Raw genomic sequence first — 21,495 nt, forward strand, 5'->3', positions numbered from 1 at the left:
TTACAATTTTGCTTTCTCTAAGAATTCTCCATTCTCAAATCTCACCAAACCTTGTTGGAAAAATGATGCCACTTGGACACCCTTGTTGTTGTAGATTTCTCCTTCAAAATCCACTTTGTCGTTAGCATATCTGGTACATTTGTAACTGAACTCCATCCATTTTGTGACATCAAAGTCATCATCATGGAAGTATATCACATGATCTAATGAAATCCCTGAATAATCATTTGAATGGATTTTTGGGTCAACATCTTTAACCCTTAAAAGTCTAAGTAATGTGCCTAAATACAACCCATCAGTTACATTAGCCAATCCCACAAATTGAAAATCTTTATTAAGATTGGTCAAAGGTTGATTATAGCCCTGTTCGTTTTCAATTCCCCATTTAGCCAACGCCGTCAATCTGCGCTCTGCTGTAGGTAAACTGTTCTCTTGCAAGGATTCCGACAATTTGACAAATTCAGGAGGGAACTTGTAATATAACAACAAAGTTGATTCCATAGCTGAAACTGGCAACTGATCTATGTCGTATTTCTTAAGCAGATTGCTTGGTGGGGTTTGGAAGCCAAATGGTTTTGGTGGACCAGGTTCCTCGTCATCCTCGTCTATATCTTCTTCGACGTCTCCATCTTTTCCCCTTTGTTGTATTTTTGCATAATATTCTTCGTGCTTCTGTAAAGCTTCTTTATAGGAATTCTTTTTTGTCAAAGATATATTTGCCATATACACCACAACGCCTTCCTGGATCCCCTTAACAGCTCTGTTGCTAAATGATTTCCCATTCGAAATTATTTCAACTTCCCATTCAACTGGAATCTCCACACTAGCAGCACGGATAAAATACGAATGTAATGAGTGAGGCGAAAAGCCTTCAGGACAAGATCTAATGGCAACTAATAATGCCTGGCCTGCTAAATTACCACCAAAAGCACCTCTTGACTGGGGTGAGGGTTTGATCAAAGGTTTGACACCAACATATTTATTGTCTGATATTTTGGTGACCCCAAATTCTTTTTGTACGTCGACTGTCTCTCCAAACTTATAGTTGTACTCAAACATTCTTAATAAGGGAAAACTGAATTAAACTTTTTCAAGGTGAAAATTACATAAAGTCAAAGGGAAAAGAAATCAGAACTTATACTATCCTGTATTTATACCTTGTGAAACAAAAAAGCAAATGTGAGAGAGTAAAAAGTGAGCCGAAAAAAAAAAAAAAACCGACAAGATCTTTGGTTGTGGGGAAATCTATTTCGTTAACTCCGGATATATCCGTTTCCAATCCTTCGTTTACACTTACATGTCAAGTTTTTGGTAGCACCAACAACACATCAATTTGCAACAAAAACTGACTTTATCGTTTCTATAGGGAGCCTAAATTGTATTTTTCTCTTTTTATTTTTTTATTTTTTTTTTTTCAAATAAATATATATATATATATATAATTATTATACAACCAAAAGTAGAAAAAAAAAATAAATAAACTTAGAATTTTGGTTTGTTTTTGCTAACAAAGAGACGTTCTTGGGAGATACTAGCAACGTGGATACCCTTGTCATTATAAATCTTACCAACAATCATAACCCTATCATGGCTCCATCTGGTTACTTCAACCAAATAAGTAGACCACTTTGTGGCGTCGAAATCATTATCATGAAAATATATGGAATGATCTAAGGACACATTAAAGGAAACATCGACCTCTACGCCCATACTTTTGAAAACTTCTTCAAGCCTCACAAAATCAGATATTGTTGCCAAGGCAACATATTGGTATTCGGTGGATAATCCAACAATAGTTTCTTTGCTTTCAGCTCCAAATCTCAGCAAAAAGGCATAGATATCCCTAGAAAGATTTATTGGGAAAGTTCTCACGGTGAAATGAGCATTTGCATTTTCCAAAAATAAAGGACACTTTGTAATACTATTTCTGAGATCATGATATTCAGAATCGACTTCTTTTTGATATATCAATGGAGTGGTGCTTGTTTTTTTAGCGATATCTTTAGCTGAATTCTTGCTTGTCAAAGAAACGTTGGCAGTAAACACAACCTTACCATTCTGGAATCCACGTATCGCTCTATTTGCAAATGTTCTACCGTTGGAAATTTCATCCACTTCCCATTCAATAGGAGTCCTATCATCGCCAGCTCTAACAAAATAGGAGTGTATGGTATGTGGTTGAAACCCGTGGGGCGCTGATCTGATAGCAACTAGTAACGATTGTGCTACAAAATTACCTCCAAAGACACCTCGGTGTAATGAAGACTGCTTTTGCAATGGTTTTATCCCTCGATATTTATAGGTTTCTATTTGCTTGACGTCAAACACAGATGCAATGTCAACATATGGTAGCTGGTGGGTGGTTGTAAGATCAGTCATAATAACAGAATATATCGATTAGTAGAGTCGGGACTTTATGACACAGTTATAGATTTTCCCAGAAAAAATATGGAAGAATTGACAATATGCATAAAATAGGAAGAGGTGTTTCGGTATGTTATTTATATGGTTTTGACTTGATATTTCGTAAATGCTTTTTTTATTACTTTTTTTTTTTTATTTTTTTTCATCTCCTTAAAGCTGTCAATACTGTACGTGCTTCACTATCATTATCAGTTTACATACATTTACCGCGGTTAATGCTCTTACATGTGAAAGAAAACTGGAAACCATTGTTTATCTTTAAAATTCAAGTTATTGTCAGCCAAGTTTAATTTTTGCCTTTCCTATCTTTAGCAAGTGATTTGGCATAAATTATCTCGTCTTAGCTTAACTTGGCATAACTCCGGGCTTTTAGATACAGCATGTACCTGTAGTTTAGTTCTATTCTTTTCTTTTTATCTTTTTACGTTGCTTTGTTATTATAGTTGCAAATACAAAATACGATTGATAAAAAAAAAAGAATCTACAAGCTAAGCCTTGAAAATACTAATTTTAAGGACAAAGTATAGATTTCCCATTTGTTTACTATTTGTATAACTCAGAAACATCTGGCATCAAAGCCTCACTTAAAACCTTTCACTGGTCTATTGATTTTTCTAATATCAGAACCGTTCACCCGCTTGCTTGTGAATAACACCAATGCATAAAATCATAACCATATCTACAATTTGGCACCCCCGGTAATCCATAATCTTTCTTGAACAATAGAAGCAATATGCAGTCCATTATTTGAGTAAATTTCAGCTTTGATTAATGCTCTATCATTACAAATTCTAGAAACTTTCATAAACGTTGTGCACCATTTTGTTACATCAAAATCGTCATCGTGGAAATAAACACTGTGATCCAAAGATGCATTAAATTGTGGCTTGCCTTGGTATCCTAAATGCTTCAAAAAGACACTAACATCAAGTATATCTGATAGTATAGCCAACCCAACAAACTGATAATCCTTATTAGCATGCAACATATCCCAGCTATTTTGATTGTTATTGCCCCATTTAAGTGAATATGATATTTTATCAGAATCCAATTGTTCTGGAAATTGTCTATAATCAATTAAAACTGAGTCATTTGGAATAATCGGTAAGGAAACATTATTATAAGCTTCAAAAGTTTTACCTATGGGAGTTTCGAACAGAATGGGTGGTTTATTTTCAGCTGACTTAGTTTTGGAAATAGAGTTTTTCTTGGTCAAAGACACCTCTGCGGTGAAAACAATATTGCCAAACTGAATTGCTTGCAACAATCGATTAGCAAAAGTCCTACCAGTAGACACTTCTTCTACTTTCCAAGTCACGGGCTCATCATCACGACCAGCTTTGACGAAATATGAATGGAAGGAATGAGGTTTGAACTCTGGTGGTGAAGATTTCATAGCAACTAAAACGGCCTGGCCACAAAAATTGCCTCCATAAACTCCCCTTGATCGTCTGTCAGGTTTGGTTAATGGTCTGTTCCCGCGATAAGTATTGTGCCCTATCTTTGTAACTCCGTAAACTTCATCTAAATTGATTAGCTCAACGTGGCTATTGTTTGCTTGATATTCTTCTCTCATGTGATGCAAATATGAATAAGTATAATTTAATTGGAAGAAAAAAAAGTGGGCACTTTAACACTTTGATTATTAAGTTTAACTTTTATTTGATTAAATGGTTCGATTCTCATCGTTTTATATACATTGTACACAATAAAGAAAAGTCTTAGCACTGGAGCAAGACGGAAAAAAAAAAAAAAACCAACAATGTATTCTCTCTTATCAATGGTGCGGAAATCAAAAAGAGAGAAATAAAGATCCGAGGAACTACGTCCCGACCGTTGCATGGTGTAACAACAACACGACGACCGACCTACAACAATTCGTTTCTTTTTTTTTTTTTTTTTTTTTCCTCATCGTGAATATACAACGGATATCCAAAAAAAAAAAAATTCGTATCTAATCGCAAAATAGAATAAAATAGAATAAATAAATAAATAAATAAATCAATAACTAATAGATACAAAACATAAATAAGGGTAGCATCTTCCCAAAAATCTTCTGTTTTCTTCTAAATAATTCTATAACTTAGCACCTTCCTCAAGACCATTAAGCATTACTAATCCTTCCTGAACAATAGTAGCCACATGAACACCTTTGTCATTATATACTTCACCTTGACACAATGCACGATTGTGACTAAATCTCGTCACTTTGAATGTGAAGGACATCCACTTGGTCACATCAAAATCATCATCATGAAAGTATATTGTGTGATCTAATGAAACTGAAAAATAATGTATGAATTGACTATGGTCCGCATCCTCAATCCTCAAAATTCTCAACAACCTTGTCAAGTACACTGTGTCTGTTAATGAAGCCATACCAACAAACTGGTATTTGGAATTCAAGTTTGCCAAAGGCTGGTGGAAATCACCCTCATTTTCAATACCCCATTTAAAATACCAGCTTAATTGTCTCTCTGCTGGTGATATCTTATCTTCTTCTCTGGTATCTTCCAATGACACCACTTCGGGGAAAAACTTATGATATGCCAAAAGTCTGGAATTGACATCCGCCACTGGCAAGTCTTCGAGTTTATGCTTATTAAACCATTCATGCTTTGGTGTTTGAAATTCAAATGGCTTCACCCCGGTTTCTTCTAAAGCCTTTTTAGCAGAAATCTTTTTCGTCAAAGACACACTGGCGGTGTAAACAATATCTCCGTATTGGTAGGCTTTGATTGAGCGGTTGGCATAATTTCTACCATTTGAAATCTCTTCAACGGTCCATTCCAAAGGTACCAAGTCGTCAACAGCTTTCACAAAATACGAATGAAACAGGTGTGGCTTGAACTCCTTGGGAACTGACTCTATTGCCACCACTATGGCTTGTCCAGCTAAAAATCCACCAAATGCACCTCTGGACCGTTTATCTGGTTTTGCTATTGGTTTTTTCCCTTTGTATAAATTAGGTCCAATTTTTTCAACCCCAAATTCTTCTTCTAAATCAACAGGTTTATCAGCTGGGAACAATTTATCTCGAGTAACAGTTTGAATCATAGTGTAACAAGTTTTCCAAATCTAAACTGGATTAAGTTTTAATCGGATTGAAAAAAAAAAAAAAGCAGCGTCAAACTAAAACTGAAAAAAAAAAAAAAAAAGAAAAAAAGAATTGATTATGTAGACAGCCTTGGAGATATTTATAATGGGGAAGAGTTAACTGTAACAAAAAAAAAAGTAATCGGTAATAGCAATAACAACAGTTGTGGATAAATGTTTGTTGCGCGGATATGTTTTTTCTTCTCTTTTGACTTTGAAGCGAGGCTCAAGATGGGCGTGTGCACACAGTTCTCCATGTGAAATTTGTGAATGATTGCAAATTAATGATTAGAAATCTCCATTATTCACTAACAACTATAAGCAATAAGACTGACAGAAAATAATAGATTATTTGGGTACCACAAGAATTTGTTGTTGAATGTAACCTCTATTTTGTTTCATTCAGAAATAGTCACGGTCGTCACAACTCAATATTCATTGTAGTTTCAACTTTTCTGTTCTTTAAATTGCAACTACAAGATGACCTTCATTATGATCTAGCAAGATAAGCGCTGACTCCAAAGCGAGCAATTATGAATGTTGCATTTTGCTTGAAAACTGGTATGAATACGAGGTTTCAGAGTATAAGATTATGAATGCAGGGAATACAGGGGTTGACTTCCAATTTTTAAAGTGTAGATATACCCGAGATGTGGAGCAAAAATTAAAATCAAATAATGTTCTGTTTAATTCATCTAGCAACTGTAAATATAGATTAGACACATATTCCAATACAAAACATTAATAACACATAACTTTTTGAATTGAAATTTTTACTTGTTACGAGGATTTTGAATAACAGAAAGAAAGCACAACACTTTACACATATTTATACTTTTATTCGTATGACCTTTACATCCCGTAAGTCATATCGAAACTGCACTGAAAACTTTTGACAACCCCTCATTCAATTTAATGTTACAGCACGGAACTGTAAAGTTTATTTTGGAAGAGTTTATGGCTAGTAATGGTATTAGTGGTGATTATCTCCGGCGGGTTCGCTATCTCCGTTGAAAAACATAATCTCCATACACACAATTTATCCTATATCTTTATTAACTTAGAACACTAAAGTTTAATATTATAGACTTGTTTCCAAGGAGTGTCAGTTCATGCATGGAAAGATAAGAAAGTACTTTGCCACCTTCGTTGATGCTGGTGATCATCTACAAATATTTGGTTTTAACTTCTTGCAATTGGAATTTAGTTTGTCATGAAAATTCTAATTACATTTGCTTCAAGGTAAAAAAAAGAACAACCAAAAGTTCGTATACCTAGCTCTATAAACGTGATTTATCTGCTGTATTACCAACACCATTATAAACAATGGTTAACCCTTCTTGAACCACTGTCGCAACGCATTTATGTTTTTCATTAAAGAGGAAGCCACGAACCAACGTTCTATTATTTGAAAGTCTTTTCATTTGATATGTGAATGCTAACCAATCTTTGCAGATATCAAAATCAGAATCATCTTTGGGTGTATAATTATTATTATGGAAATATATGTGATGGTCTAACGACATTGCGTTGTAATGGAAAATATGGGCAGCATTCAAAGTAGTCCTCATTATATATGTGGCATCTCTACTCTCGTCGTAAGTTTCATCAATTTCCAATGACGGGGCCCAAGGAATGTGCAAAATCCTTGCCATTGTTGTAAGAAATGCAGAATCAGATAAATCAGCTAACCCCACATAATTGTAGATTGGATCCCGCACTGACTGAGAATCTTTTGGTCGCAATATGACTTTCTTGACTTCATGAATCTTCCCACTGGCATCCGGTAATTCTTCGATCACAGTTTCTAGAGAAGCACCTGGCTCGGCATGGTTTCTCAACCCGGTGAATACTGTTAGCCATCGTTCAGCAGCGTACTGGTCTTTTTCTTCGGGACATTCTCGATAATCAATAAACTCTTTGCCAAAGGCATTTCTAACAAAATCTGTGTGTTGAACCTGGTGCAATTTATCGGGATTTGGGTATTTTTGTTGAATTGAAGGAACCGGGACACTAATGTCTGGAGTGTCACCTACTTTATGCAATGTCTTTGTGCCAGGCTTTCGTAAATTGACTAAACAAGTCAAACGATTCTTGCCCTTCTGTTGAACAACAATGAAACGTTTGCTTGTAACTGCGTCGTCGTACAATTTAGTCACAGTATAGTTCATTGGGGTTTTGGAGTTTCCTGCATTGATAAAATACAGGTGATAGGAGTCTGGTATAAAGACTTGATTACTTATTGAATCCCGTGTGGATTCTATCGCCACAAGTAGAGACTGTGCAATCATGTGACCACCATACACACCTCGTCCTCCTGTAACTGGTAATCTTAATGGATGGGCCCCAACATAGTGGTTATCGGCTAGTTTTATTACTCGAAGTGCCTCTTCAAAATCTGGAACGGGGTTTGGGCCAGCAGTTAACTCGAGCATTTCAAACTAAGGTAATATCAATTATAGTTCTACTTTGAAAACTCTGTTTGAATCAAGATTTTATTGATACTGTCAGAGAAATAAAGTTTTATATATCTGTTGGAGAAAATTGTGAGCGGGGGAAAATAGTGGTAGTATTTTATTCGGAATTAAAAGTAATGTTACCCCCACATTTGGATGCAGAAAAAGAAAAGGCCGAAACACCATCAGAGGAAGAAAAAAGGATTCCTCCTCACTTTTGGTGAAAAACTCTATAAAAAATGGTGGTAGTAATTGTCACAATAAATTCATTATGTTTAATGTGTACTGCAACAAACCTGCCCGCTAGTGGTTAGTTTTTTTGGGGGTTATGAATGTTTTTTAAATGAAAATTATTCTTGATCTACATGTGAAAGTTTTCAATTTAAAAGATGATAATGATATCGCAACAAAAATGTTGTGAAACTGTCTTAGTTGTTTACGTAAATTCAACCAGCAATCAATATTGATGTACTTGAATAATAAGTCAGAATAAATGATGACATATCTTAACAACTATAACGCTTATTATTGTTGGGTGTTTAGTATTTTATTTTTTTGTTTGGATCAATGAATGCGTTGTCTAAGATAAAGAAGAGTAAACTGGGAGAGAAAAAAAAAAAATTTTTTTGGCAGTATAAGAGATTTCGTGATGAACTAATACCACATTTTTCATGAAACAACATCCACTTGTCACAGCATACAAAAGCATAGATGATTTGCAACTGTTAAAAACCTGGTTCTATGATTACAATGACACAACAGACAATAGGAAAAATGCAATATTAAAAGTGAAAGGATTGTTAACAAGAGGGAAACTACCACATGGAGTTGAAGCAACATCACTTCTAACATCCATAGTCTTGGATGATTTGCATGGAAATGGCATTGACTCTTCTGTATTACAATTGTCATACACTATGGCGTTGGTTAGATTTGTTAATGGGTTGTTAGATCCTTACCAACAGTCAAACTATGCTATTCCTATGCATCTATTGGCAAAGCAATTGAACTTACCTACATATTTTGTAGAATTGCGACATATGGGAACTCATGAAACCTTACCAAGCTTAGATATATTGAGGAGTACTTGTTCAAAAGCATTGGCTTGGCTTTATGACAATTATTGGTGTCATGTGGAGGAACCAGCTCAAGCTGTACAAGATTTTATGGAGGAACCACTAACTGATGCCATTGAATTTCGGAGCAATGATCTAAAGACAAGAATTGATGATTCCCAGATTTGCAATAATTTGAAAATGTTCAAGCGAATACGAAAGCAAGATTTAGACAAGGTCTATGAGCCGAATGATATTACCAGCAATTCAGCAATAGCGTATCATAATTGTGTTAGGGATATAGTCAAGTTCGGCGAAGAAGATTCTGATTTACTAGTTGATATTTTATTCCTCAAGAATTTCCTTATATACCCTTCATCAAAACTCAAAGATAAGAAACTGAAATTCAACCCATTGATTATAAAATTGTATAAACCGTTGTTTGACGCATTGGGGTTGTCAATCATGTTCAAATGTTTCTCCAAAACTATAGAATTGATTGAGGGGACTCCTTCAGGTTTTGTGGACAAGAAAGTATATTGCAAACTTGGTTTTGCAGAAAAATTTGAAAATGATGAACTTTTCCAAGTAATGGAATGGATGTTATACATTATGCAAGACCTTTTGGGAAAAGAGAATGTTCCTCAGCAAGTTCACAACAAGAATGACTTGACGATCTTCTTTCTAGACAATCTCAAGCTGATAGAACAAAAAATACCACAATCACTTTTATCCAATTTTGCAAAAACCTTGCAAGGTCTTTGCGATGTGGTGAACGATGAAATTAAATCTGAAGTTAATCCAGAAACTGCGCAAAGGTTGGACTCTTGGAACAAACTGGTTAATAATTTACAAAATACAAAGAAGATTTTTGAGTTGCCTCCGTCTTTAGACGACTTATTAGGGCTATCGCCGTCGCCTGGTCCAATTCCGGAAACCGCTACCAATAACCCAATGAAGCGTGTCTTAGATGATAAAGAGGAAAGTATTACTAAAAAGCAACACTACTCGAGTGATACTAAGACTTATTTTTTGAAAGCTCATAAGAATTGGAGGCCTGTTCCTTTTGGTACATGTATTTAATGATTACTATTGCTTATGTGTATATGAATCTTTAATAAGTATGACGTAAGATGTTCCTTTCTTATCTTATCAAAACAGTCATTTATCATGAAGTAGTGTACTGATGTCAAATAGAAATAGGAACAGAAAAAAAAAACAAACAACGATTCCAAATCAGGTTGTGAATGCAACTTTGATCCACAGTACAACTCCAACTCCTTTCTCTATCAGTAGGAGTAAGTGTCAGAGAAAAAAAAAAAAAAAAAAAAATCAAAACTAGAGAGCGATTAAATAAATAAGAGTGTATATCTCTATATCGCCTAACTAAATTCATTTTATTTTTATTTTTATTTTCTGTTTGCATATTATAGTAGCATAAACTAGTTTTTACAATCATATTGGTATTTGTTCGAAATAGATAAAACAGAATCTTATTTGCCTTCTTTTCACCCCCTCCCGCCCATTTTTTTCCCACACAAGTTAAATCAGAACTTGCTCCACATCACTACAAGAAAGTAATTTTGTATTTGTCTTTATATTGTACTCACCACAGCAGTAATACTTTTCGACAACTAATATAAATGATTCCTCAATGGATACCCCAGAATATACAGAAAAGACTACTTCTATATGTGTTACAACAACTATCATTATTTTCCGAAATAGATTTGCCAAATCTTGAAGAAGTGTCCTTAAATAATATAATTCTAAAAGATGTTGCACTTGATCCTGAAAAAGTGGGTAAACTACCTGGATGCAATTTGAGATATGGTCAAATTGGATCCTTGGAACTAACAACGATATCAGGTATAAGTGGTGTCAACATAGACGTTAATGATGCAGAGATTGTGATATCACCTGACTTTGATATTGATGAAAGTATGACTAATCAAGTAGCATTCCTGTTGGCCCAGAGTACTGCCAATTTAGCTAACACTATAATGTTGGATACAAACGACGGATCTGATATTAACGAAACGTCTGATCAGACCCTGGATGATGATGATGATGATGATATAGATGAGAAAATTACTAAGCCAATACCACCAAAAAGGCGAACAAGCTCTGTTACTGGTAACAAAACTACGGCATTAGGTGGAGTAATGCAAAAAGCAGTTGAAATTGCATTGCTGAGATTACTGATAAGAATCAATTCGTTAAAAATAAAAATTGTGTCTGACCTGACCGATCTTCAAATGGAGGTTGATTCTGTTAGTATAAACAGTACAAATGGAACAAGGACTGTAAGTATAAAAGGAGTCAAATTGAGGACGTTGAAACCTAATGTGAATCCAGGTGAAGGATTCCACCCCACCCCTGACCATGCACCACAGAAGAAACAAGAAGGTAACGAAAGTGATTCACCAATGAATGAGGACGACGGTGAGGGTAATAGTAAGGATGATGATGATGACTATGGTAACGAGTCTTTAATGGATAGTATGGTTTTTTCCCATGAGGAAGCAAGCTCGATATATATGAGTGCAACATCACGATCTTTCGAAAAATCGACAGCAACGGGAGTACCTGGTGAAGTGGACAATAAAGCAACAGACAAAGAAGATTATTCTAAGGATCCCCCAATAATATTTTATATGGATGATTGCACAATTGAATTTGATGGTTTGTCCACAATTTCTAATCTTGAAGTAGAAGTTGGAAACATAAATCTAGCATTTACTCCCTTAACTCCAACTTTGGTGTCAATATTTCAAGGAGTTGCAAAAAGTTTAAAAATAAAGTATTATCAACAAAAGAAAAAGACAAAGAGCAGACAAACTCAAAGGAATGAAAAGTTCCCACAGTATACGAATGACAGTGATGAAATTCCTGAAGAACTGTCTGAATCAGACGATTCCTTGCATGAATCCTTTTTTAATAGGTTTAGAGTCAATAGTTTTGTCATAAGTGCAACCTCTGCTTTATCTGAGAATGGTTTATTTGCAAACAAGAATGGCGTCAATATAATTTTTTCGAATATCAACATCAAACAAAAGAATGAATTATTACTATATGGTGGTGTCGAGTCTTTTAGAATTGTACGATTTGAGGATGATGGTTCCTACGATATTTTTCATTTTGAAAAACCACAAAGTGTTCCATCGTCAGCAGCATCACATTCTGTTTCAAATGATATGACAGGCACATCGTCGTCATCATCAACAGGTAGTGCCACTTCGAAAGCTGACATTCGTTTTGAAGTCTTTAAAAAATCTGAAGATTCTGATAATTTAGAAGTGACTGTTTTAATGGCTAAAAGTGCAAATTTCAAGTTTGATCTCCAAAGCCTATTGATTTTATCCAATTTTGCCAAAGCTGCTGGTTCTATGTATGGTGAATATGGACTTCTCAAATCTGTGATTGATAAGTTGGATACAAGAGATAGGAAATGGAACAATGGTTCCAATAATTCTAAAACCCTGTCAAAGAGTGAATTTATTCTACAGACAGCGACAATTTTTATGAATTTAAAAATATCAGACGATTGCCAGTTCCGGCTTATTGTGTTTCCTATCAAGTTTAATCTTCTTCAAGACCAATTGGCAATATCAAAAATCCTACTTAATTGTACTCATGGAGATACTCAAACAGAGGGTGTAATAACTTTAACAGATATTAGCTTGATTACCAAGAACCAAGAATTTAGAGCTTATTTGCAATCAGCCACCACATCTTCCAGCACACACCCATTACCTAGAAAAACCACTATTAATTCCAAACTTAATTTGATTGTTCAAAAGCTTTCGCTGAATTTATCCATGTCTAGATTGAAATTCATTGGAGAAAGATTAAAAAAATTTTTCAATGAGTTTATAGAGAGATCGCCAACACAGTCCAACTCTTTGGAAAATTCCTTTTTAACTGAACCAATGGAAGTGCAGCGATTAGAAAGTTCACTCCATATGAACTCTTCGTTGTTTTCTACACGAAGGCCTGGAAGACGACTCGGTTTGGGATTCAATAATTCTCCTAGTGTCTTTTTGGGGTCAAGTCGGGTTACCATGGCAAGTTTCCAAGTCTGTTTAAAGGAGGCAACTTTTAATATTGCTGATGTATTTCCAAACTTTGGGGATTTGAGTGTAAAAATGTTGGATATTTCTATTTACAAATTGAAAAATAGTATTTTGGGGCATGTACTCTCCGTCCTTGTCCAGAGAAGGAATGGTGATTTGGTAGAGAATTTGGTACATCAGTATCAAAATTTGCCATCTAGTAGATTCGAGTTCCCATTGCTACTGATCAAATGTAAACTTGGAGACAAAACAACTAAAGTCGAAATCACTGCCAGAAATCTTTTACTTGAATACTATACAAATTGGTTATTATTGATGGATAAGGAGGAATCTATCATTGACGCAGTTGAGGAAGAAATTATTGAAAAAGTGACTCCTTCACAACTGTCTTCATCCCAAAATAAATTAGATATCAGGTATTCAATGTTTGATTGTGTGGTTGGTTTGACTCCAGGAAGGTTGAGCTGTAAAAGTTATTTGATTATTGGTAAAGGTGACACTGATATTTCTTTTGGTGTTAATCAGTTTTATGTCAAATGTTCGTTTAGAAACATATCCATGGTTTTAATTGATGACGTGAAAAACATCGTACCATTTAGTGAGCCCAGTATATCATCTGCTAATCATCAAACACCCTATGTTTATATTCAGCCATTAGATTATTACTCAAAATTAGGGTACATTCATGTTGGTTTGATTAATGTTGCCCATGTTGGCATTACATTTAATACTGATATCCAAGCATTAAAGGAAAGAAATGAGAAACTTGGAATTAAAGATAGTTTGACATTTGTGGATCTAAAAATAAATTTAGATGAATGCCAATTTAACTTGTGTGCTGATACTGCAAACACTTTGATTCAATTGGTTAACGATTTAAAATTACCGTTGAATTTCCGAGATGAAGATAAAATGAAAGTGGATTTTGCTGATGGTATTAATGTCATGCAGGATATTGATCGGAACATCTTTAAAGGGTTGACAGAAACATTAACGGAGTTAAATCTCAATGACACAGAGAATGGGTCTACCAGTGAAAGCAGTTCACAAGAGGCGTCGTCATTAATATTTGAAGAAGGACACTTTGACAAGGGGAATCGATCCCTATATGACAATTCACATGTTGATCCTCTTCATATAAACATCAACTTGTCAAAAGTTAAAATATATTTACACGATGGATATGATTGGAAAGATACTCGAAAGGCAATCCGTGGAGCCGTTAAGAATTTTGAAACAAAACAAACAATGGCTAATGACAACGACAACAAAAAAGAGAAAAAACGTAAAGTTGAATTTGAAACTCAAGATATTGAAGTTCGAGAAGAAATTTTCCAAGAGACATTGTTTCAATCGATTCATGTTATTGCTCCTCGTAACCAGAATGCACGTGATATGGCTACCAGTATCAATTTAGATCTTCAGAATGATAAAGATAATGAAAGTCGTGATGTGTCAACGACAAACCCTGGTAAGAGTTATAAGAATCTAAAATTAAGAAGGTCAGTAAAGTACAAGCTTTTTTTTGATTTAAAAAGTATAGAAGTTGGGGTGAATGTTTATTCCACAAGAGATCCTAGACGTGATAAGACCGATGAGAATATGAAATACGAATTATTGAATTTTATTGAATTAAGAGTGGGTACAGTTAACATTTATGATAACGTATCTACGTCAACATGGAACAAGTTTTTAAGCTATATGAATATACTTGGTGATCGAGAAATTGGAACCAGCATGGTAAAAGTTTCAATTTTGAATGTTAGACCTGATCCTACAATGGTATCTGGTGAAGCAATAATGAATGTATCGGTTTTACCCTTGAGATTGCATATAGACCAAGACACCCTTGATTTTTTGGTTAGATTTTTTGAATTTAAAGATGAAAGATTTCAATTGCCACCTGATGAAATGGTTTATATACAAAAATTTGAAATAAGTTCAATCAAGTTGAAATTAGATTACAAACCCAAAAAAGTTGATTATGCAGGGTTGAGATCTGGTAAGGCGGGGGAATTTGCCAACTTTTTCACTTTGGATGGGTCTACTCTAACTTTACCTAAAGTCAAATTATTTGGCATACCTGGAGCTCCCAAAATTGGTGTTGGTTTAGGTAAGGCGTGGTTACCTGTGTTTCAACTGACGCAAGTTATTGGTATTATATCAGGTGTGTCTCCATTGAGGTCAGTGGTCAACATTGGTGGTGGTTTTAAAGATTTGGTTGCTATTCCAATATCAGAATATAAGAAAGATGGTCGGTTGTGGAGAAGTATCCAAAAGGGTACTGTTTCATTTGCCAAGACTACAGGTTATGAAATCTTGAATTTAGGAGTTAAGTTGGCTTCTGGAACACAAGTATTATTAGAGCAAGGAGAAGAAATGCTAGGTGGAGAAGGTTCTAGTGTGAGAAGTCCAAGCTCAAGTGGGTTGGATAATCGACGTAATTCCAATGCTTCAGATGAATTACCTGTCGAAATTGAAAAACACAAACCCCAAAATAATCTACTTGTTAGTTCACAAATTTTGAATAAAGCATCAACAAGGATGGAAACTCAGGGTTACGGCACTAAAAAACTATATTCCAATGTTGAGTTAGATGATGAGGATATGGATGATAATGGAATCAATAAAGAATTGCTTAGTAAATCGATATTTTTATTAGCTCCAGCAGAAGAGAAACTAGCCAAATCACAACGACGTACCAAAGACAATCGTGCGAATTTAATTGAAGGTGAAGTCGAAGATGAAGATGAAGACGAAGAGTATCAACTTTATGCCTATGAAAATGAAGAAGAATTACAAGAAAAATTGGTTAGTCTTTATTCGAATCAACCAGAAACAATTGAGCAAGGATTAAAATCGGCATACAAGTCATTGGGTACTAATTTAAAACTCACCAAAAACCAACTACTTAAATTGAGGAGAGAATTGGCTGAGACTGACACGATACAGGATTCTATGGTGACAGTGTTGAAGAATTCTCCAATTATTTTGATGCGCCCATTGATTGGATCTACTGAGGCGGTCTCTAAACTATTGATGGGGGTGGGGAATCAAATAGATGGTAAAAAACTTGTGGAGAAAAAAGACAAATATCCTACCTAATTTTGGTTGGTGTCTGTTGCCAACACAATATTTGTTATTATTTAGTTGATTGATATGTGTTCTTGCATTTAGAATTTGTCTATTTTGTATATAGATGTGTGTTATTGTACGATTACAGTTCTCCAGAACTCAATTATATTGCTTAGTTAATCATAAGATTTCGATTACCGAGTAGTTCTTGGAATTTGAGGTTTCTGGATACAGTTTGTTTGTGTCATTTTGGTAGTAAATATTCTTTTTTTTTTTTTGCAATGAGGCGATTACATCTCCATCGTGTGAGGGCGAAAGTAAGATCTGATATTTTTATTATCTTGATCTAAATATTGAAAAATGAGGAGAATGAGTGCGTGTGTGCGGCACTAAAGCAAAAAGAAAAAAAAAAAGAAAAGAAATTCTGGTGTGAGTTGATGCACCTTCATCTATCTAATTATTTTTCCGTACTATTTTCCATTGGGTTTCTTTGACCCCTATATTTCTGTGAATTCTGAAAGTTTTTTTTGATCGACTGGTACTGTTGATTGGGATATCCCATTCTATCATATCATTTGCATGAGGGGATAAAAAAGAAAAAGGATCTTAATGTAGCATCCCTTTCAAAAGCACCTTTTCCCCTCTTATTATAATTGAGCTTTGCAGATCTTTTCCTAACCATTTATCTTTGCAATATTTTTAGGACATAGGTGGGTGTGATGGGATGCTGCACTGGGTAATGGGAAAGCACTTTACTATTAATTTCTCAACTACACATCTATAGATTTTTTCTTATCAATATTATATTGGTCATCAGTGAATTTTAGTTTGGCTTATTTAAATATTTCTTTTCTGTTTTTTCTTTGCTCTAAAATCTTTTACGGCAATTTAATTGTCAATTATGCAGCACCAACACCATAGAAGAGGAAAAAAAAAAATTTTTCACCATGTATGTGGCGGTCCATTCAGTTTTTATTATCTACATTTTATATATTATCTTTAACTTCCAACTTGTAACTATGATTCACATAATCTGTTTAAATTTTATAGGTAAAACATAGTGTGGATCTTACCCAGTGGTATGACAAGAAACACTATAAGATTCAAATGTGTAGATGGTTCGGAAAAAAAAAAAAGGAGTGTCAAAAAAAACAGCCAAGGCAAGACAGAGAGAGAATACGATGAACACAAAAACACAAAAACACACGTCAAACGACAACTAACAAAAGATAACAAAGAAAATGCAAGTTATAAAACAACGACCCAAGAATTTCATACATTCTAACATTAACCTCTTCACATTCAAAAAAAATTTTTATCAACTCACTCTATTAAACATGATCCAAAATGCCTATTTCTTAGTAAAACTAATAGGCTACACAATAATGATGATTACTGTAATCCTCCCTCCTCTTCTCATGCCGTTTGCAGATTTTTTTTCTTTCTTTTTTTTTTTCTTAATTAATACTCAAACTTTATCTCTAAAGATTTTCCGATCCTTCTCATCATTTATATATAATACAGGAAGAATTTCATTTTGCTAAAAACGAAAAAAAAAAATACTTACTTTCTTTCTGTTTATTTTTATTCATTTATTTCATTTTTCATTTTCTATCTACCAAAAGGATTATTGTTAAAATATAACAAAGTCATACATGTCATATTATTTATTGACACATAATCATAAATCTTACCTTCAATCAGTGCATTAATTCTTGTTTAAACAAGAAAAACTACTACTTACTCCTTAAGTTAATTATTTCTTTTTAATTTGAAATCCTCCCCATATGGTTTCTCCGTCCACTGATAAAACACCTTCCATTGTTGAGTTGACACCAGAAACATATCAACAGGATGTTTCTTCAGATTCGATTGATTTAGAAGCAGGTGCAAAAAAACTTCAAAATGAATCAGCCTTACAATCACACGAGTATACAACCAATATTGATGAAACTTCGTCAAGCAATACCGCATCCAAGTTAACTTATTTCCAAAAATTGAAAATAAGATTCCCATATTATAGATTAGCAATTGATATTTTCGTGGGTTGCTTTTTCACTTCTTGGTGGTTATCTATAGTCATTCAACCCAAACACAGACATCAATGGTTAATTCCAACTGTTATTTGGGGTATGATTATGGTAAGGTTGATTACCTGGCACATAAAAATTTTACCATGGTTGTTAAACAAGGTTAAAATAGTTTGGGATTTTGTCACTGATTATATATATAAAGTCTTGTCAAAAAGATATCAAAGATTAATCACTGGTGCCATCATTACTATTGCTGTTGTTTTGTTAGGTACATTTGTTCCTTCTGAAACTGAATATTCCAAAAGAGAAGATAGAGCTATTTCCTTTTTCGGTTGTATTGTTGCTATATTCTTATTGTTTGTCACTTCCAAAGCTCCTTCCAAAATCAATTGGAATGCCGTCATTGGTGGTATGTTGATGCAATTTATTATTGCATTATTTGTCTTGAGAACTAAATGTGGATACGATGTGTTTAACTTTATTTCCACTTTAGCAAGAGAATTATTGGGATTTGCCAAAGATGGGGTGGCATTTTTAACCAATAAAGACGTTTCTCAATTAGGTATGTTCTTTTTCACTGTATTACCTTCAGTGGCTTTTTTCGTAGCCTTTATTCACATTTGGTATTATTTTGGTGTTATTCAATGGGCCATTAGAAAATTTGCTTACTTTTTCTTTTGGACATTAAGAGTATCTGGTGCTGAAGCCATCACTGCTGCTGCCTCTCCATTTATCGGTATTGGTGAAAGTGCCATTTTAATTAAAGATTTGATGCCCTATTTGACTAAAGCAGAATTACATCAAATCATGACTTCAGGATTCAGTACCATTAGTGGTGCAGTTCTTGTTGGTTACATTGGTCTTGGTCTTAATCCACAAGCTTTGGTTAGTAGTTGTGTTATGTCAATCCCTGCATCTCTTGCGGTATCAAAATTAAGATATCCTGAACTTGAAAACCCAATTTCCAGTGGTACGGTAATGATTCCAAAAGTTGATGATTCTGAAGAAGCAAGGGAAAAATCAAAGGATGAACCTCAGAATGTGTTACAAGCATTTTCAAATGGGGCCACGTTAGGATTAAGAATTGCCGGGACTATGATGATTCAGTGTATGTGTATTATTGGGCTTGTTGCCTTATGTAATGGTATTTTGACATGGTTCGGTAACTATTGGAACATCGATCATTTGACATTGGAATTGATGCTCTCCTACATTTTTTATCCAGTTGGATTCTTGTTGGGTACTCCGCGTGATGAAATCTTGCACATTAGTAAATTGATTGCTTATAAATTCATTCAAAATGAATATGTTGCTTACAATTTGTTAACAAATGAAGCCCCCTATAATGAATTGTCCAAAAGAGGAACATTGATTGCTACTTATGCTTGTTGTGGGTTTGCCAATTTAGGTTCTTTGGGTATTACTTTGGGTGTCTTGAATACTTTGACAAACAATTCTAGAGCCAAAGATATTTCTTCTAGTATTATATCAGCTTTGTTCTGTGGGGCAATTGCCACCATGTTGTCTGCTGCCATTGCTGGTATGGTCATGCATGATTTAAACACTTTCCACATTAACTAGTTATTTAATCAGTTTTTTATCCGTGTGTAAACGTCAGTTACGTTAGCATTGTAAATTTAGGTTTTATGTTCGTGTTGAAGTTACTGTCACAATGTAATTAAAGATGTACATGTGTCTCAGTCGTGTAGGCTGTTCAATAAGACGATTATGAGTTATAAGTTCAATTTAAAGAAAGACAAAAACACAAATCTAACTTTTGTTTTTTTTTGGCAAATTCCAAGGCACACTCTCAATCTTTGTATTAGTTGTCAAGTCATCAATGTCCTCAGAGCCGTTATCGTTATCAGGATCATCTTCATCCTCAAGTTCAGGTCACAAGAAGGCTAATGAACTGGTATTAGAAGACGCCATTGTGCGTAGTTCTATTGAAACTGTTGATCTTATAACCCCCAAGAATCTCAATAATCCATCTACCAAAACAACTGCAGATAACTTACAAGCGTATATTGAAGGATATCACGAGTTTTTATCTAATGCCAAGACTTTGTTTAGTGAAAGACCTTTGGCCGATTTTCAATATCTATGGTTGGAAGCAATTTATAGATTAACATTTACTTTGGTCAAATTAAAGAAATCATTTAGTCAATTGTATCTACATGTTCAACCTTATGAAATTGACTCCATTGGTCCCAAGGCAATTATGTTGAATACTAAATTGATGCAAGCTACGGAAGAATGGAGTATAATTATGTGTGAGTTTTTCAATAATGCCCATTCAATAGTAGTTGCATTTCGAAATAAAATGCAAAGTTTGATTGGACAATGTTTAAAATTATTATTAGTTGAAGAAATGGAAGATGATAGATTTGAGCACATTTCTAACGCAATATTACAACTGATTCAAACGTATTTAATTAATCATAAACTTGACATTGAAATTCTTATTAGATTTAGTGAAGCCATTTATAAATTAGGCAAATCACCATTGATTTTACCACTTTTACAAGAATTTGATCCTGAACTACCTATGGATTTGATTGCTTCAAGTTCAATCAATTTGGTTGATGTGATGAATTTTTATCGCTATGTTTCATTTAATTTAGTGTCTTTATCAGTGAATGATAGAAAATATACCAAGTTGGCAGAAATTTATTTCAGAATTTTGTTAGCTTTCCCTAATTTAAATTTGAATTTATTCATTAAAGATGAAGATGAAAAGGGGCTGTTTATAGACAAACGCGATGAATTCATTGTTAACTTATTGGAAAGACAGGAACTTTCATTGATGTATATATTAAATTATCTTTTAGACGTTGGGTCGTTACGAAAGTTACTTGAGTCATCTCAATTGTATCAAAAAGAATTTTTATTCCTTGTTGATAGCGTTTCCTTATCGCTTTCTAAAGATATCGATAAATTGGCCTCACAAACAACAAGTACAAGATCAAGTATGGTATCTATACCACAATATAACATGGAAATCGAAAGAAAATTGGAAATTGAGAAGAAATTGGCAAGCAGCAAATATAAATACAGTTCCTTGGGTAGTGTTATATTTAATGGTTCCTATAAGGAAAAGCTACGATTAATAGTGAATTTTGGTGAATGTTTACTTTCTCCTAATCTACTTGTGAAAGAATTGAAAACCAAAACTGCTGATAATAATGATAGTTATGTTGAGTCGAATAAAGTTGTAGAAAGGTTGATACATGCAACTAACAAGATTAAAGAAGAATTATTAATTTTATAGTTTAGATTT

The 21,495-nt window shown here is 34.2% G+C and overlaps 9 protein-coding genes across 9 annotated transcripts; 4 read left to right on the top strand and 5 right to left on the bottom strand. All coding sequences in view use genetic code 12, as the record gives it.

Annotated features, from left to right (window-relative positions):
• CD36_20370 (Acyl-CoA thioesterase Tes5p, putative) lies at nt 1–1,059 on the bottom strand (the record flags this gene model as incomplete). Its single annotated transcript, XM_002418471.1, has 1 exon — nt 1–1,059. The coding sequence occupies one exon, from the start codon at nt 1,057–1,059 to the stop codon at nt 1–3; it is 1,059 nt and encodes a 352-aa protein (XP_002418516.1).
• A 423-nt stretch (nt 1,060–1,482) lies between these two features.
• CD36_20380 (Acyl-CoA thioesterase Tes4p, putative) lies at nt 1,483–2,379 on the bottom strand (the record flags this gene model as incomplete). Its single annotated transcript, XM_002418472.1, has 1 exon — nt 1,483–2,379. The coding sequence occupies one exon, from the start codon at nt 2,377–2,379 to the stop codon at nt 1,483–1,485; it is 897 nt and encodes a 298-aa protein (XP_002418517.1).
• A 724-nt stretch (nt 2,380–3,103) lies between these two features.
• On the bottom strand, nt 3,104–4,000 carry CD36_20390 (Acyl-CoA thioesterase Tes3p, putative; the record flags this gene model as incomplete). The annotated part of the gene is made up of 1 exon (XM_002418473.1): nt 3,104–4,000. The coding sequence occupies one exon, from the start codon at nt 3,998–4,000 to the stop codon at nt 3,104–3,106; it is 897 nt and encodes a 298-aa protein (XP_002418518.1).
• Nucleotides 4,001–4,500: 500 nt separating this feature from the next.
• CD36_20400 (Acyl-CoA thioesterase Tes2p, putative) lies at nt 4,501–5,481 on the bottom strand (the record flags this gene model as incomplete). Its single annotated transcript, XM_002418474.1, has 1 exon — nt 4,501–5,481. One exon carries the CDS (start codon nt 5,479–5,481, stop codon nt 4,501–4,503), a length of 981 nt encoding a protein of 326 aa, XP_002418519.1.
• A 1,319-nt stretch (nt 5,482–6,800) lies between these two features.
• On the bottom strand, nt 6,801–7,955 carry CD36_20410 (peroxisomal Acyl-CoA thioesterase Tes1p, putative; the record flags this gene model as incomplete). The annotated part of the gene is made up of 1 exon (XM_002418475.1): nt 6,801–7,955. One exon carries the CDS (start codon nt 7,953–7,955, stop codon nt 6,801–6,803), a length of 1,155 nt encoding a protein of 384 aa, XP_002418520.1.
• Nucleotides 7,956–8,647: 692 nt separating this feature from the next.
• Nucleotides 8,648–10,114, top strand: ScLAS1 (bud formation and morphogenesis protein, putative; the record flags this gene model as incomplete). Its single annotated transcript, XM_002418476.1, has 1 exon — nt 8,648–10,114. One exon carries the CDS (start codon nt 8,648–8,650, stop codon nt 10,112–10,114), a length of 1,467 nt encoding a protein of 488 aa, XP_002418521.1.
• Nucleotides 10,115–10,674: 560 nt separating this feature from the next.
• CD36_20430 (peripheral membrane protein, vesicular trafficking, putative) lies at nt 10,675–16,212 on the top strand (the record flags this gene model as incomplete). The annotated part of the gene is made up of 1 exon (XM_002418477.1): nt 10,675–16,212. One exon carries the CDS (start codon nt 10,675–10,677, stop codon nt 16,210–16,212), a length of 5,538 nt encoding a protein of 1,845 aa, XP_002418522.1.
• Nucleotides 16,213–17,969: 1,757 nt separating this feature from the next.
• On the top strand, nt 17,970–19,796 carry CD36_20440 (concentrative nucleoside transporter 2, putative; the record flags this gene model as incomplete). The annotated part of the gene is made up of 1 exon (XM_002418478.1): nt 17,970–19,796. The coding sequence occupies one exon, from the start codon at nt 17,970–17,972 to the stop codon at nt 19,794–19,796; it is 1,827 nt and encodes a 608-aa protein (XP_002418523.1).
• Nucleotides 19,797–20,055: 259 nt separating this feature from the next.
• Nucleotides 20,056–21,486, top strand: CD36_20450 (conserved hypothetical protein; the record flags this gene model as incomplete). Its single annotated transcript, XM_002418479.1, has 1 exon — nt 20,056–21,486. The coding sequence occupies one exon, from the start codon at nt 20,056–20,058 to the stop codon at nt 21,484–21,486; it is 1,431 nt and encodes a 476-aa protein (XP_002418524.1).
• Between the last annotated feature and the right edge of the window lie 9 nt (nt 21,487–21,495).

Source organism: Candida dubliniensis, chromosome 2 (assembly GCF_000026945.1).
Source record: "Candida dubliniensis CD36 chromosome 2, complete sequence".
Lineage (NCBI taxonomy): Eukaryota > Fungi > Ascomycota > Pichiomycetes > Serinales > Debaryomycetaceae > Candida > Candida dubliniensis.